This window comes from Thrips palmi, unplaced genomic scaffold (assembly GCF_012932325.1).
Source record: "Thrips palmi isolate BJ-2018 unplaced genomic scaffold, TpBJ-2018v1 HiC_scaffold_10, whole genome shotgun sequence".
Taxonomy (NCBI): domain Eukaryota; kingdom Metazoa; phylum Arthropoda; class Insecta; order Thysanoptera; family Thripidae; genus Thrips; species Thrips palmi.
Window position 1 is genome coordinate 7,081,469 of NW_023144621.1, and position 17,292 is coordinate 7,098,760.

At 56.9% G+C, this 17,292-nt stretch overlaps 1 protein-coding gene across 2 annotated transcripts in view; it reads right to left on the reverse strand.

Annotated features, from left to right (window-relative positions):
* LOC117654429 (eyes absent homolog 2) overlaps nucleotides 1-17,292 on the reverse strand; it is a 212,181-nt gene that overhangs the window by 25,735 nt on the left and 169,154 nt on the right. The window contains exon 3 of one of the 2 annotated variants that reach the window (XM_034401054.1): nucleotides 15,156-15,336. In XM_034401054.1, the coding sequence (XP_034256945.1) occupies nucleotides 15,156-15,336 (181 nt within the window). Of the gene's footprint in view, nucleotides 1-12,809; nucleotides 13,166-15,155; nucleotides 15,337-17,292 lie in introns of those variants that run through there. The other variant, XM_034401055.1, reaches the window with a different exon arrangement.

Below are 17,292 nucleotides of genomic sequence, written 5' to 3' on the forward strand. Positions count from 1 at the left end.
TTTGTGGATTTGTACGTGAAATTGCCTATCCATCAGGCGTTTCGTTAAGACCAAAAGTAGGGAGTCAGGACCTCGCGACCCACCCGCCCCCTGCACTGAAAATTTACAGTTCGTTACTCAGTGCACGTCGGTGCACGTCGTGCTGAGTACAAGGGGACGAATAGTAAAAGAACTTTAGGCAGGTTAAATAAACTAATAAATACAGTTTAGCACGCAGTTACGTGAATTTCAACGTAACTGTCTCAGCAAAATATTGTTTAGAATCTGCGGAGCCACGCTGACCTGGCGCTCGGGCGGGCACGCACGGAGGGCCTAACGTTTATAACCCTCGTTGTTTCGGGGACATGATTCCCATCGCATGGCTGGGGGTCCTTTTATATGCATTCTGCTTTGTCCTCCCCGTCAGCCTGCAGCGCACCTCTCCTTTCTTTCCAAATTCTTTTTCATTTTCCTCTCCCTTTCCTTCTGCAGCCCGCGTCGCGTCGCGCGCGGACCAGCGGCACCGAGCGTTTTCGTCGCTCTGCCTCTCCCTCGCACTCATGGGGCGTCCCTTGTATAGTTGCGAGAGGGACAGAGCGACGAGAACGCCTCTCGGAATCAGTCTGCTGCAGATGTGCCCAAACGGTTTACGGAGGGCACGCAGTCATTTGGCAAGGTGCTCCTTTGATCCCTGATTTAATTCATCAGTCTTCTCCTTCTTCTCCTCTTCTCCTCCGGGGCCGTACGCGTGATAATTTATGTCGTGTGTGTGTGTGTGTGTGAGCGTGTTCAGTGTGTGCGTGTGTGTTTGCACATGTGTGAGTGTGTAAAGGTGTCCAGTGTGTGTGTGTGTGCGCGTGTGTGTGTGCGCGTTGCTCGTTGTCACTGAGGGGCCTTTATGAATAACTCGTTCCCTGACTGATGTTCCGACCGTTCGCCACGCGCCGGGCGCATTCCTGCCGCTCGGCGCGCTTCGCCACCACAAAACTAGTACCAGTGTAGCAGCCCCTTCCGCCGTCCGTGTCTCGTCCGCCCCTGCAGTGCAGTGCAGTGTGAATGGATCAAAAAGGGCGCAGCGTGGTCGTCATGACAACGACGTGGGTGGACGCGCTGCGCCGTTGGCGGGCACGTGTGTGTGTGTGTGTGTGTGTGTGTGTGTGTGTGTGTGTGTGTGTGTGTGTGTGCGCGTGCGCGCGCGCGCCCTGCGCGACACTGGGGGACTTTATATCTGCCGGAGATCCCATAAGGTGCGCCTTATCTTGATGCCATCGCTGGCGCGGCTGGGCCCGTGGCTGAGGCCCACGGCTGGAGCCACGGCTGGAGCCACGGCTGGAGCCACGGCTGGAGCCACGGCTGGAGCCACGGCTGGAGCCACGGCTGGAGCCACGGCTGGAGCCACGGCTGGAGCCACGGCTGGAGCGTACGGACCGCGCTGGCCGGCTGGATGAGCTGCCGGAGAGGAATCCTGTGCCTGCAGCGCCTCAGAGTCACTGCTCCAGCCAGTGACGTCCATTGACGTGCCAAACCTTTGCCTCTCCCCCTTCCACAGTGGGCCAGAAGACCGGTGGAGGCGGCGTTTTGAGCTCCAGAGTCGATAAACAGGACTCGAAGCGAATGTGTGACCCCACCAATGAATTCCTCGTTCGGAGGGCAATCCATGGGTGGGGTCACACGTTCGGTTCGAGTGCTGTTTGGTGACTCTGGAGCTCGAAACGCAAACGCGTCTAGAGTTTTGGCCGCCTCCACCGGTCTTCTGGCCCACTGTGGCTTCCCCTTCTCATCCCTCTTACCCCCTTCCCCCTCCTCTCCCCGCCCCTGGCACGAGCCTCCCCCCGCTGTGCGGGTTGGTGCAGCATTGTGGGCCCCTGGGCCTGGCCGGCTCCTGTACCGTGTCCAGGACGTCGCCCGGTACACTGGTTCCGAGAGTCCTTTTCGTTTCTCTGTCTCTCTCGCACCCATACGGGACGCCCCACGAGTGCGAGAGAGACAGAGCGGCGGAAAGGACTCTCGGTCCGCAGGACGTCCAGGACTCCTGCCCACCCGCTGGGCAAGTCCAGTCGCCGCGCTGGAGCTCCATGGAGTTGCAGTGAGGTGGCGTCTGCTGCCGAACGGTAATGCTCCGTCCCTCTCGCACCGCGGCGGGACTTCCCCACGAGAGCGAGAGAGACTAGCAGAGGGGGGCTCCAACCGTCGTTGCCCGGACTCCGGCTCCAGGAGGGTCCAGCCGCGCCGCTCGATTCCGAACGGAGACGCTCCGTCTCTCTCGCACCCCAGCGGGCCAGCGGGAGTCGCCACGAGCGCGAGAGAGACAGAAAGAGAGCGCCTCCAGCCTCCCCTCGCGGCTCATCCCTCTCCCACGCACAATGGGAAGCGCGCGTTAGCCTAATTATCATCCGCCTGGGGCGGCCGACCCGTGGGAAAAACAATAACAACAACAACGACAAAATAACAACAACATCAGCAACATGTAAAAAGTCAACAGCACTAAAACAGCATCGCCGGCTAGATTAGCGATCGGAATGCGATTCACATTCGTCTGCCTGCCTGCCTGTCTGTCTGTCTGTCTGTCTGTCTGTCTGTCTGTCTGTCTGGCCGCCCCCGCGCCGGCGCGCTTCGCGGCTTCGCGGCTTCGCGGCGCTTCGACTGTATCGCTTTCCCGGCCGCCTCGAGTCCGCTCGAGTTTCCAGAGTAACACATACCGAGTCCGGCGGTCCGGCAGCCCTAGGCCCGCCCCGCTTTCCGCGGCCCTGTGACGGTCACGGCGCGCGACCAGTGTCCGGACACTGGGCCACTCGCCGCGCCGTTCACGGTCGCCGTGGCGTGCTGGTTCCCTGGCCCCAGGGTCGCGGGTTCAACTCCCCGTCGCCGTTCGGTTCTCTACGGTCCGATCTGTTTAATTCATGCTTCTTTTTCATGCAGGCGACACTTTTCGAAACTGATTTTCGGGCACCGGGGAAAAATTCTTGTCTTTCCAAGCACATGACAGTCAATCTTCGGGGTCTCTCTCTCTCTCTCTCTCTCTCTCTCTCTCTCTCTCTCTCTCTCTCTCTCTCTCTCTCTCTCTCTCTGGGTCGCTTCGTTTCAAACAGACTCGGCGGCGGCACGGCACTGAGGCACGGCCCGCTGACGTCTGATCGACATTCGATGCCGGTGAGGGTGGCGCTCAGACGCAAACAAAAGAAGACGCATTTTTTTCGATACCAGAACGCACATTCCAGTCGCGAGGCTACGCGTGAGAATACCTCGAAAACACGCCCACTCAGCGAACCCAGGTATTTCGGAAATTTGCCGAGTTTGTATGAAAAGTATTTTTCGACTCACGTGACGATTGTAGTGAATTCAAATGTAGCGGTGTCCGTCCAAATGAGTATTTAGAGAGACAAGAGACCTGAAAACCTCGCGGGGGGCAGATTTCTCATATTTTAATTATCTGACTGTCCAAACCCGAGCGCAGGGCATATGGGTTTCTCACGTTTGAAATCAATGTCTGTCCAATCAAATAGTCGGGCTATCATCGCAAGGCGCGTGGTGTCGGGGTTGCCAAGGTCTCTCCCCTCTCGTCTCTTGGACAGCCTCTGCGGGTGGACCTATCCTGTCCTACCCACACCTGTCTGGTGACAAAAGCCCTCTGTCGACACTTCAAGAAGCCCGGCAGACGTTGCTGAGAAAATCTACTCTGGAAAAATATTTCAATAATAAAAACGTAAAGAGAGAGAGGAGCGGCATTACTCAAGCAAATATCTTAAAAAAGATGTATAAAAAAAAAGCACGAAAAAATTTCGGTTTAATAGAAAAACGTGTAATTACGATGAACCTAAAGTTTGAATGACACACAGACACACGCACAAACATACACACACATACACAAACACACACTCACACGTGCGCACGACGCGCGCGCCCAGGAGCGAGCGCACGCATACTCACGCAGAAGGGCTTTTGGAATGCCAACAAAAGACGTTCGGGTCGAGATTCTCTCCCATTCCCTTCTTATACAATCGTGCCGGGGCGTTGCCAATATAAATCCCCTATCCCCGGTCCCCTCCCCTCCTCTCTTCTCTCCTCCCCTGCCCGTGTCCTCCCGATGCCGTCCCGTATCCAGGAGCTTTTCGTCTTGTGAGTCCTTCAGCACCAAAGCCGATTAATTGTCGTGTCGGGAGAGAATGAATCGGGCCGACAGACAGACGGACAGACAGACAGGCAGACCGGACCGCCCGGCAAATTGCGGGCGCGAATTTACATGCGACAACGTCTCAAACTCGCGCGCCGCGCGCGAGCTTCACCTGTACACTGAGAGCAAGCGCGACACATCTCTCGGGTCTCATCTGGCACACGCTGTCGAGGTGTGTGTGTGTGTGTGTGTGTCCTGACAGCGGACGACGTGTTAACAAGCTGCCCCGGGGAAGGCTGCGCCGGGCTGCGCCGGGCTGCCCCAGCGGGATGGATGGGTTAGACTGATGTCGCCTATTAGGCCGCGGGGCCGCGGGGCCGTGGGGCGTGACTCCCCCACCCCTCCACCAGAAAGACTCTTTCGGTTGGACGCCGCGATTTTTCCTTCCAAAGTGTCGTCAAGGCGGAGAGCTGGCTGCGAGGGGCGGACGGGCGAGGCGTGATTCCAGAACCGAGATCTGGAGGACGGGGTCCTTGAGGCCGGCCGGCAGTGGACACACACACACACACACACACACACACACACACACACACACACACACACACACACACACACACACACACACACACACACACACACACACACACACACACACACACCGTACATTTTCCTAACATTTCCGAATAAGGTTCAAGGCAGGCAGACAGTTTAGGTGAATTCTTACAGCTAAAATGCTTCGAACACGGTACAGGGTCTTTCGACCTCACTACGACCTCACCGTGTTGCGCTGTCTGTCTGTCTGTCTGTCTGTCTGTCTGTCTGTCTGCCCGTCCGGCACCCACACGCAACAATAGGTCGACATGGGTGTCCGACAAAGACAACAACTGTGTGCCTGTGTGCCTGATGAACGACGATAACAGCGCTCCTCCACTGGCAAAAATTAGCGCCAAAAGCAAAACTCGCGTTAGTACCTGCACTGACAAAACGGCTCGGCAGCGAAGATTCGACGCACAGTGGGCCAGAAGACCGGTGGAGGCGGCCAGAAGTCCGGACGCGTTTTGAGCTCCAGAGTCGCTAGATGGGGCTCGAATCGAACGTGTAACCCCACCAATCGATTGGCAGGGTCACGCGTTCGGTTCGAGTCTTGTTTAGCGACTCTGGAACTCAAAGGGCGTCTAGGATTTTGGCCGCCTCCACCGGTCTTCTGGCCCACTGTGCGACGACGCCAATCATTTTTCCCCCTGACGGGTAAAAATAGACTCGTCGCGAAGGACCGCTCGTGCGATGAGTGAGACGAATGGGAAGGGTGAGCGGGGCTAGACAAAGAGAGCGGACTAGAAGACGGACTAGAGAACGGACTAGACGACGGACTAGTCTACGGACTGCGGACTAGACGACGGACTAGACAACGGACAAGCCGGTCCTAGTCAGGGACTGCGACAACCGACGAAAATAGACCAAAAAGTGGCCTGCGAAACAGGCGGCCGCTTGCTCCGCATGCTTCTCGCTGCTCCTGGGCGCGGCGGATCCTTTGTGCGTCAAGTTCTGTCGAGTCTTCGCGGAAGCCGGGCAAAGGGAAGCTTTTGGTCGGAGCGCCAATAAGCAGAAGAGAGATCTTTATCTGCATACAGCGAACCGAGCGTGTGTGTCTGTGTCTGTGTGCGTGCGTGAGTGGTAAATACAACTCAGTCCAGCTGATACGTCCCCTGTCCTTGCTGCCAGCACCATTCCGAGCCAGAACGAGCACGATTTCGGTGTCAACAAAAATACGGTAAACAAATAACAAAATTTAATGTAAACCGTACGGCTCCTCTTTTTGTCGGCCCTTAATTAAACACGCGCCATGATGCCGGCCTAAACCCGAGCCCGCGCCTCCGCCCGCTCCGCCCCCGACGAGTACTCTAAATAAGACTCACGGAAGTGTTGCCGCATTCCCGGGCGTAAGGTGTCAGCCCTGGAAGGGCGCGGCGTGGCGGCGCGGAGCTTGCAGCGTCGCTTACAGCGTAGCGGGCCCCGTACAGCGCACGGCACACCGTGGGCCAGAAGACCGGTGGCGGCGGTCACATCCCTCACGCGCTTTGAGCTCCACACAGTCGCTAAATGGGACTCGAACCGAACGTGTGATCCCACCAATGGATTCCTCGTTCGGAGAGCAATCCATTGGTGGGGTCACACGTTCGATTCAAGTCTCTTTTAGCGACTTCGAAGCTCAAAACGCGTCCGGGATTTTGACCGCCCCCGCCGGTCTTCCGGCCCACTGTCGCGCACAGCGCGCGGCGCCGCAGAGCCCCCGGTATTTTGACACTTGAGTCGGAGGCAAAACACTCTCAAACCGTGACTCAACGAAGGCCGACACCGAACAGTGCGCGCTCTCGCTGCTCGGTGCCCCGTGAGTGCGAGAGAGACGACGTGCTTATCGCGCGGGGGTCCTTGGTGGGTCATCCTTCGTCCTTCCGGCGTGCCAATGTTATTGTTGTCGACACTAACTAGGCGGCTCTCGAGGCGCGCTTTGGATGGGCGACTCCTGCCGACGCGTGACCCCCGCCCTTTCCCCCAACCGGGCCCCGCTGGGGCCCGCGGCGTCCCGCCAGCGACATCCGCCGTGCCCTACACTGTCGGCAAGGCTCGTCTCTCTCTGTGACGTGAAAGCGCTGCTGCACCGTTTTCGAAACTCAATCTGGTTTGATCTATGTTTTTTCTCAATTTTCTAATTTGCCGACTCACTCATGACCATGTGCGGCCGGGTGGAAAGAATCTGTAATGTATTTTGCGATATAGTATTGAAGCTGCTGTTGCAAAACTGAAATTATTGACTGACCTACGGCACGCGCTTCAGAAGATTCCCGCAGTTCCCTTGACCGCAAGGTCACGGTTTCAAACATACGCTATCCTACAAATGGCAGAGTGAGAGAGAGAGAGAGAGAGAGAGAGAGAGAGAGAGAGAGAGAGAGAGAGAGAGAGAGAGAGAGAGAGAGAGAGAGAGAGAGAGAGAGAGAGAGAGAGAGAGAGAGATGCGCCCTGTCGCGCTGTCAGCCCGTAATGCATATCATCGAAATGACAGGTTGACGCCGCCTGCTCTCCTCACCAGGCGGAACCTCTCTGTTTAAATAGCACCTACCCTGCCAAAACGAAGCTAAAAGCAAAGCTGAAAGCCCAGCGAGCGATGAGACCACCACCTTTGCGAAGTCCTAAGTGGAACGACTGAAATCCGACTGCCTAAAAGCTCCTTTGGGTTCAAAACGACTCGGTTTTGGAATAACCCCTTATTTTGGTCACCAATTCTAGTGGCCAATTTATCACTGCAGTTACGATTTCGCGTCTTTCCAGCATGAAGTCTCTCTCTTTTTCGTTCCAGTTGCCCAAAACGGTGAGTATTCCGTTAGGTGCCATCGGCTGGGGGCTGCACCTCACCCCACAGTGGGCCAGAAGACCGGTGGCGGCGGCCAAAACTCTAAACGCGTTTTGGGCTCTAGAGGCGCTAAATGAGGTTCAATCCAAACGTATGACTTCACCAATGGATTGCTCTCCGAACAACGAATCCATTGATGGGGTCACTCGCTAGGTTCGAGTTCCATTCATCGACTCTGGAGCTCAAAACGCGTCTAGAAGTTTGGCCGCCTCCACCGGTCTTCTGGCCCACTGTGCGTCCCGCCGGTCGGCGCCTCAAAGCCCCGCCCCGCCCCGCCTGTTTAGATTTTAGAACTTTAAGTACGCTCGCTGCCCGCGTGCCCCAGCGTGCCGCTCAGTAATTTGTTTACGAGTGTGTTTTCGCGTCGAGACAACAGCCCTCGCAGCCGCCGCTGCCCACATGAAAGGCGTCTTTGTGGAGCGCGCCGCCCCCGCCCCGCCCCCGCCCCGCCCCGGCGGGGTGGAGGGTGTTGCCAGCTGTCTATGTACAAAGTAGCCGAGTAATAAGGCAACTTGACGAGCTAGCAGGTTCCCCTTGCTTCCATGACAGTGGAGCGGTGAACACAAAGTAACGCCCTATCGGAACCATTGACAAAATTTACCAAAATTAAAAAAAAAATAAACAAAAAAATTATACATGAAATTTGCGCATTATTTGGAGCCTTAAGCTTCGCAATCAATAACATGTGCCAATAATACAATGTAGAAAGTCTAAAAAAAGGGAACCACGAAAAATTTAAATTATTTCCCCCCATTTTCATTGTACTGCTATCACTTCCGAGAGAGACCGGCCGTGAGTGTCGAGACAGACGCTCGTTTTCCCGAAGGTCCAATTGCCGTCATCTAATTTGGAGGCTAATGAATTCGGAGCCGCGACGAGGGCGGCCCGCGTTATTGTCACTTATTACGTCAGTTTGGACGCCCCGCACCGCCCCGCCCCGCCCCGCGGCTCGGGTTTCACCACATTGTCGAATGCATTGTGGGCGAGAGTTGAAAGTTGTTGGGCCCAGGGCCGCACGGCCGTACGGGACAGCAATAGACCAGGTCGCTGCTCCACGACGCCGGCCGGCGAGCTCGTTCCGAGCAGAGCTCTCTGTCTCTCTCGCACTCCTACGGCGCGCTCCGTGAGTGCGAGAGAGACAGCGATGAAAAGTTCGATATTTTTGCGTCAATGCGATGTGAAACGGACGCCTTTGCGGCTCGGCGAGCCCCTGGACACACTGTCACGCAAGACGCCGCAGTGCAACGGGACTGCCTACCAGCCCCTTAGGGCGAGCCAGCACGGCGCACGGCGCGGGTAGGCTAGCCCGCTACGCTCCGGAGCGTCGCAGGCCTGCTAACGCTCGCCTTAAGTCAGGCAGGCTGAAATCACGGCTTTCAAAGGTGCAGTTGGGTCGTCGGACATGAAGGCGCACAGTGGGCCAGGAGGCGGTCAAAATCCCGGACGCGTTTCGAGCTCCAGTGTCGCTAATCAGGACTCGAACCGATCGTGTGACCCCACCAATGGATTGCTCGTTCGGACAGCCATCCATTGGTGGGGTCACACGTTCGGTTCGAGTCTCATTTAGCGAACTGTGGAGCTCGAAACGCGTCCGGGACTTTGGCCGCCTCCACCGGTCTTCTGGCCCACTGTGTCGTCTGTCAGTGAGGCAGCTGATCGGCCTAAAGTAGCGCCCGGAGTCCCTGGCGTAATCCCGTGGAAGGACCTCCCGTGAGGGACTCGGCCGTGGCTGAGCCGGAAGGACAAGGCAGGAATAAAACCAAAATCTAGTCGCGCAGGCTGGAAGACTGAAGGGTACTTGAAGAGTGCGAAAAATAAATCTTGAAGCGCGGCGCCTTACAGTGAGTCAGAAGACTGATGGAGGCGGCCAAAACTCTAGACGCGTTTCGAGCTCCAGCGTCGCCAAATGGGGCTCGAACCGAACGAGTGACCCTGCCGATTGCTCTCCGAACGAGGAATCCATTGGTGAGGTCATGCACACGCTCAGTTTGAGTCCTGTTCAGCGACTCTGGAACTCAAAACGCGTCTAGAATTTTGGCCGCCTGCGCCGGTCTTCTGGCCCACTGTGCGGGGGGAACTCGGTCCGGTCTCGGAGAACGCGGAGAGTGTAGCGGTGCCCATCGTCGTCCCGGCCCGGCCGGCCTGGCCGACCACCCTGCCTGACGCCGGCTATTTGTTCAGGCCTCGGCCGAGATGAATCTCGGAGGCTGCGTCGTCGGCGGCGAACCTGTCACTGATTCAGATTCAGATCCAGATCCGGCCGAGGCGAACCTCGGATTCAGCGTCAGGTCCGAAGGGGAATAGCAGGAGACGCCTTCTAGCCAGCCAAAAGAGTCATTCACCCCGACGGCCCTCCCCTCCCCGCCCCGGCCAGCCGCGCGAAGTTGCCCGACCAATACGACACGAAACGCTTCGAGGCGTGCGCCAAGCAGGAGGCGTTCGAAAACGCGCGCGCCGGCCCCGCGCTCCGTGCGAGTGCGACACAAACGGACGGACGAGCAGGCAGACAGACCGACACTCTGCCTCCCAGAATGCAATGCGGTCGTGTCGATTTGTGCGATGCTCCTTTTTCTCGTGTTTCTGTTCGCCTCGTCGTGTTCGCGAGACCCCATCGGCGCGCGCACTCACACACACAGACACACACGCACGCACACTCAGCCACACATTCGAATTGAAGACATTACCGGACGTAAGACAATGTTCCAATCAAGGGCACATTTGTACGACCAAGTCTTAGAACGCTTGCCTGAAGACACCTGAACTCACACCCAGAAAAATGTCTTATCGGAAGAAGCACCAAAACATGATGTGAACCTCTTTAGAACCAATGTCATAAATTGGCATAGACACCAAATTGTTTTATTCACGAAATCATTTTGAACCAGTTTTGAACCTGAAAGCGTAGGCTGGTTCCATTCATACTGCCAAGTTCTCCTCTTTCCGGAGGCACATAAAATAGGCCTATTCTGACGCAACCCACATCTACCAACGACACATAACGCGCTGGCTGAACAGTCCAAAGTTCAGATGGGACGTGGGTTGCAGCCTGTGTCACACACCCTTTCCAGCACACTGCAAAAGTAACGAAAACAGCGACATCTCCTGCTGCAGCTGCTGCAAGACCGCCGCGCCAGCACACCTACAGTGTGGCTGCACTGTCAACACGGCGAACATCACGCGCGGAACGTACGCGCGCTACACCCGCAGCAGCTGACGTCTTTAGTAAAAAGTGCCGACTTGGGTTGTTGGCAATCGGGGAAACTGTCCAAAAACCGCGCGCTTAAAATGGTGAAAAGAACCCACTTGCCACGATGGGGACTCCTCCAAAAGTACACACTAAATGTGTGTGTAGTATCATTGTTCAGATTTAATGAGGGATTGCCCTGCGAACGAGCAGTCCATTGGTGGGATCACTCGTTCGGTTCGAGGTCCTCTTTAGCGACTCTGGAGCTCAAAACGCGTCTAGAGTTTTGTCCGCCTCCACCGGTCTTCTGGCCCACTGTGCCCCACTCGGCCGCGCGACCTTCCGGATGTGCTTTCGCCTCGGCGGCTTATCATCGGGGCATCTAAAGAACAGTTAAACAACTTGACTGCGCTTCCTTTGGGAGTGCGCTGGTTAGGTTAGGCAGCAGCTCCTTTGCTCGGCCATTGTGCCACAGAGAAAACGGGAAACGATCCCCTTCCCCCCTAACCCCAAAAAATAAAATAAATAAAATGAATAAATAAATAAGAGCGTTGAACATTGATCTAGACATTCAAGCGTGTTTTATAACAATAGAGTTCTCTAGATGAGATTTTTCTCAGGCCGGAGAGTAATCTCTAGCAGAGAGTATTCTACAGCTGAGAGTATTCTATAGCTGAGAGTATTCTCTATCTGAGGAAAAGAATACCACATTTGAAAGCCCATGTCCCCATGGGCGGCGATCGGCGCCTGGTGACATGAACAAGGGTCATGTGGCACGGGTGGCATGCAGCCATGGTGCCATGGCACCGTGGTGCCACTGAGAAGACTTAGAGGAGCGCATAAGGCGTCCATAAGTCGTGTGGTGCCGCGGCGTGCGGCCATGGTGCCATGGTGCTGCCCAGAGGTATGTATGGCCAGGAGGGAGAGCCGAGGGCCGCTCGGAGAAGCTTGGAGAGCCAGGGACCCCCAAGGGGAAAATATATGACTGCGACGAAGGCAAGATGCAATAACTCTTGGTGATATCGCGGGATGCGACCAAGACCCTCTCCCCTCTCTCTTTCCCCCTCTCTCTCCCTCTTCCCTTTCAGGCTGGCACGGCAAGTTCAGGACGGGGCCCAACCAATAGCGACTGTAAATTGTCATTCTATATCCAGAGGTGTGAATTTTATGGGTTTCGTAAATGAATACTCCGCGCACGGAGTTCGGGCTAGTGATATTAATATTGTTGCCCGTTAACAAAGGGCTGCTGCGCTGCCGTTGGGTTTTGCAAGTTTTGAAGTTTGAAATTTTAAAGCAAGCAACACGCGCGCAACAGCCCCGAGGACAACAACCTTCCATCTCGTCAACTCACACCGTCGGTGAAATGTGCCATTTTTCGCGTTTTCTTTCGACAGTTAGTTTCGAAACAGCGAATAAAAAGAACGGCAATAACGACTGAAAGCGTTGGGAGGATGCACAGTGGGCCAGAACACCGGTGGCGGCGGTCAAAATTCGGGACACGTTTTGAGCTCCAGAGTGACCGTGTGACACCACCAATGGATTGCTCTCCAAACGAGGAATCCATTGATGGGGTCACACGTTAGGTTCGGGCCCTATTTACCGACTCTGGAGCTCAAAACGCGTGTAGAATGTCGCGTTTTTTTTCACGACAGTTTGCTTCGAAACAACGAATAAACAGAACGGAAATAACGACGGAAAGTGTCGGGGCGGGCGAGGCCCGAGATGAGATCAGCGCTTTTGATGCTGGCTGTAAATTCCAACCCGCCAACGTCCCAACTGAACCACTCCGCCGTCACAGTTAACAACAGAAAAATCAACAACAACATCCAGTGCTCACCCTTCGCGCGTTTATGTCTCTGCCATAACTGAAATTCTGCGAGCGGTGCCGAGGAGTGGAAGTGGGCTGAGTTTCTGCATCGCTGTCTTATCGCTCCGGTGTCGCGAATCTCATTGAAAAGAATGACAACCCGGCCGAGAAATAAGAGGAAAACCACGCGAAATACAAGCGAATTGACGCGATGATAAACCGGCTGTATTCCAACGGGTTGTTGTGTATACAGAGATCCAGCGACGGCCTCGCGAGCTTTGACAAAACGATCTTCCTGAGGGATGCTGCAGCTGCTTACCTGGTGAAAAGATCCAGGATACGGGGGCGAGTAGTTGGCATAGTAGGAGGGCGTAAAGATCATGACGAACGGGTCGGGCGCGGGCGAGCTGGTCCCTGCGGCTGTGGTGAGGCCGGCCTGCGCTAGCTGCGCTGGCCTGGGGCTGCAAGGCTGCGACGCGCCAAGGCGATGCCTACGGCCTTCCTGGGGAGCACCGCGTCCTGGCCAAGGACATGGTGGGCGTCGCTACACTGTCACTTTCACTGCACCGGCGGCACTACACTGTACTACACTGGGGCGGCACGGGGTGCGTTGACGGCGCCCTGGACAGGCAGCGCCAAGGCTTTGGCGACGGACCGCGGGCGGGCTGCGCTGGCGCTGCGGCGGACCAAGACTGGAGGCCCGCGTGATGCTGGCCGGCGCTGCCGCGGCCCGCCCCGCCCCGCCCCGCCCCGCCCGCCCCGCCCGCCGCCCCGCCGCGCCCCGCCGCGCCGACCAATGCGCGGTGTGCGGCCGGCGGCGCGGTGGGCGGAGCCTACACCGCTCCGAGGCGAGCGCGGCGGCCAGGGTGGGGGAAGGATTCACTAACCCTCGCGCACTACAGTGCACCAGGACCTCGCCAGTGGCGTAGCCAAAGCAGCCAAAGCCAACGCGGGGCCAGGGCGGCCTCCGCTCCATGACGCTACCAATTGAATCCTAAAGGTGCGGTAACTGTACAGCTCTTCTACCTAAGCTTGGTCGCTGAGTCCCTTGCTGTCGCTTGCTGCACGTATCCGATGTCCATCGGGCGGGGCGGCTGAGTCTTCAGAGCAGTGGTGGAGCCAAGGGGGAAGGACGGGGTGGGGCTGGAACCTTTCGTTTCGCCCTTACGCCTGATGGGCAGGCAATGTGCTGTACTTTCTACTTAGAGGAAGGCGAAGGTGCGCTTAGGCCGCTGCATAGTGGGTCAGAAGACCGTGGAGGAGGCGGTCATAATCAAGGACGTGTTTTGAATTCCAGAGTCCCTAAATGGGACTCGAACCGAACGTGTGACCCCACCAATGGATTGCTCTCCCAACGAGGAATCCAGAGGTGGGGTCACACGTTCGGTTCGAGTCCTGTTTAGTGACTCTGGAGGTCAAAGCGTGTCTAGAGTTTCGGCCGCCTGCGCCGGTCTTCTGGTCCACTGTTCTGTGGCGAAGCCTCCCAGTCGTCCAGTGTGTCGCACTGTGCCCAGGTGCAGCTCAGTGAATGTCCGCGGCTCGCACTCCAGTACTCCTGGAGAACTCTCTCCATCCCCCTGCGCTACAGCCCGCTCGCGGTGCCCACACCGCAAGCCGCGCCCCCACCCCCTTCGCCACCCGGCCCGCTCCGCTCTGGAAATTTGTCATACCTCAGCGAGAGAGCTAGCGAGGGCTTCCCTCCCTCACCTGGCCGCGACCGCGGCAACACCGCCCCACCCCGCCCCACCCCGCCGCCACCCCAAACGCGGTGCGTGCGGCCCAGACCGTTCCGCTAGAACGCCGCAACTCCAGCCCGGCTGCTGCAGAGTTACTGCGTTCTTGGTTTTTACGGCGGGGCTGCCGCGGATGCCGGGCTGCCGCCGGGGCGGTCGCGTAGAGTGGTCCGTCCCAAAGTGAAGCCTGCGATGTGTTTGCCGACACGAAGCAGGTGTGAGTGATCTCATCCCCAGCCTGGCCCGTCTGTCTGTCTGTCTGTCTGTCTGTCTGTCTGTCTGCGAGTGTGTTCGCCCCTTTCTCCCAGCCCTTGCGCGGGACCACGCACAAATGACGTTAACCGATTGTTGGCGACGAGGGTAGACCCCGGTTCGACCACTCTAACTTCCGTGCCGTGGACCATAGGGGGTTGGTCGGAGGTGGTATACGTGAATCCGTGAAGTCATTTTCGGACGGCCCCGGAGCACCGTGTGCCAAGACCAGGGAGGCGGTCAAAATCCCGGACGCGTTTTGAGCTCCAGAGTCGCTGAATGGGACCCGAAACGAACGTGACCCCACCAGTGGATTGCTCTCCGAACGAGGAATCCATTGGTGGGGTTGGGTTCGAGTCCTGTTTAGCGACTCTGGAGCTCAAAATACGTGGAGAGTTTTGGCCGCCTGCGCCGGCCTTCTGGCCCACTGCGGAGTGAGCCCGCCCCGAACAAACACAGCAGCAGCATGGCAGATGCCACTGTTTGAACGGAGCGCCAAAGGCGGCCAAAGGCAGCGCCCTCTCGAAAGCGCGCTGTGATTGAGGGCGCGTGGCGCGTGGAGCTTGCGCAGCTCTCCGGCTCCGCGGCCCACAAGGCGGTGGAACCCGATAACGGGCCTTGGATTAGAAGGAAGCAACATCCTTCTTGTTTTGTCGTCCTTTTGCGTGCGAGCGGCTTACCGCTTTGTGCAGGGCTGGGTGTCCTGGAAAGACCTGGAGGCGTCCTGGAGCGAGGCTTGGCAAGGCTGGGGACGTCCTGGAGAACCCTGGAACATTTTGTTGGCATCCTGGAGAACCCTTGAAGCCCTTGGAGGCGTCCTGGGGAACCCTGGAAGACCTAGGAGGCATCCTGCAGAGTACCCTGGAACACAATGAACATATGTTGACTTTATGCTCGTCATTTCTTAGTGGAAAACGGAATGGATGGTGTAGGAGGCGGCATCCTTGAAATCCCTACGGAAGATTCTTAGGTATCCTGGAGAACCCTGGCGGACCCTGGAGGCGCCGCGGCCCAAGCCGACAGAGGACCCTGGAAGGTATTGATCCTGGGCCAGGGCCGCGGCCAGGGCTCTGGTGGAGTCCCGAGGGCAGGGCCCTCAAGGTGCACCCCAGGGCGTCCGTCAAGGCGTCCGTCCGCGTCCAGCCAGCGCCCCGCCCTGCCAGTCAACTGGACTTCCGGCCCCCAAATGAGGCACACCGCAAAAAGGGGCCAGCCATTTCATTGACCGAAAATTGGTGAAGGCGGTCAACGCAGCACGCCTTGGAAAGGCTTCCGTGAGAGCAAGACGACGGCTTAAGTGTCTCACGGGCTCAGTGTCGTCCGGCCGTTCTACGCCGCCGCGCTCCAGCACACTCATTCCGAGAGTCTCGCTCTGTCTCTCTCACACCATAAGACCGCCCCGTGAGTGCGAGAGAGACAGAGCGACGACTCTCGGAGTCAGTCTGCAGACTCCGGGCGGCGCTCCGAGCCGCTGGAGGCTCTAGAGGGGCTTATAGAAGGGGCAGGAAGCGTGGGCGGAGAGCGGAGCGCGCGGCCCCGTGTTGCATGTCCCCGAACGACGGCAAAAAACAACAACACAAAACAGGGGCGGAAAAATAAATGAAAAGGGGCCTAACAGCAACAACAACAACACGAGATGAGTCCATCTCGAGCAGCGCGACCTGGGGGAGCCGCTTCATCGCGGTTGACAAATTTCTAAGAAAGTTTTGAGCGATGGCGCTTTTGGAACACACGGAACACACCCCCCGCCGCGCGGCGTGGCGCGGCGCGGGGCCGGGTGTGAGTTGTGGCCGAGGCGTGATTCAGATAGGCGGCAACTGTGATTCATTACGTCTTTATCGGCCAGGACACACACACACACACACACACACACACACACACACACGAGCTGAATGCTGACACTCTCGTTTCTTTAATTCGGCCGGCCTATACTGAACTGATACGGAGTGAGTGGGGCACCCCAAGCAACTCGAGGTCGAGTGTTGTAGTACACTCGGAACACGAACTCGGTACTTGCAGGACGGAGGGCGAACTTGTCCGAGTCCTGTGGCAAGCGCGGGGCGCGCGGGGCCTAACGGACATGAGCCCTAGCCGCGTGCTTATAGCTGACGACGTCAGTCGTGTTTTGACGTGATGCGATTGTCAGATGTTTTGATGCCAACACGAGGAGGTGTGAAAAGGGCGCTGCGTCGTGTCGTCTGCCTGTCGTCTGCTTGTTCCTCATTCCTCCACGTCACACAGGATCGCTTGGTCCCCCCGCCTAGCCCCGCCTGGCACAGCCTGGCACTCCCAACCAACCTCCTTGCTTGTTATGATGCGCGCGTGCGCTGACCGGGGTTCGATTCCCCGATGCAATTTCTCTTGCCGGATGGTACGTCCTTGAAAAGCTCTGCACTCTTGGCAATCTATTATACTGGCTGAACAATGCCGAAACTTGCATGTCTCTCATGTAGCAGGGTCATCAGTGACATACCTTTGACTCTCGATCGCAGCTAAGAGAAGTAAATTTCATGCTTTGGTAGATGTTGCAGTAATTAATGTTGGAGTTTTTGCAAGAGAAAAAAATGCTGCAGTGGCAAATTTATTTTGAAGTAGCAGTGGCAAATTTTGAGGTAGCAAATGTTGCAGTGGCAAATTTTGAAGTAGAATATGTAGCAGTGGCACTTTTTGAAGTAGCAAATGCTGCAGAGGCAAATTTTGAAGTAGCAAATGTTGCAGTAGCAAAAGCAAATGACAAATGTTGCAGAGGCAAATTTTGAAGTAGAAAATGTTGCACTAGCAGATGTAGCAGTAGCAATAGGTAGCAAATGTTGCAGT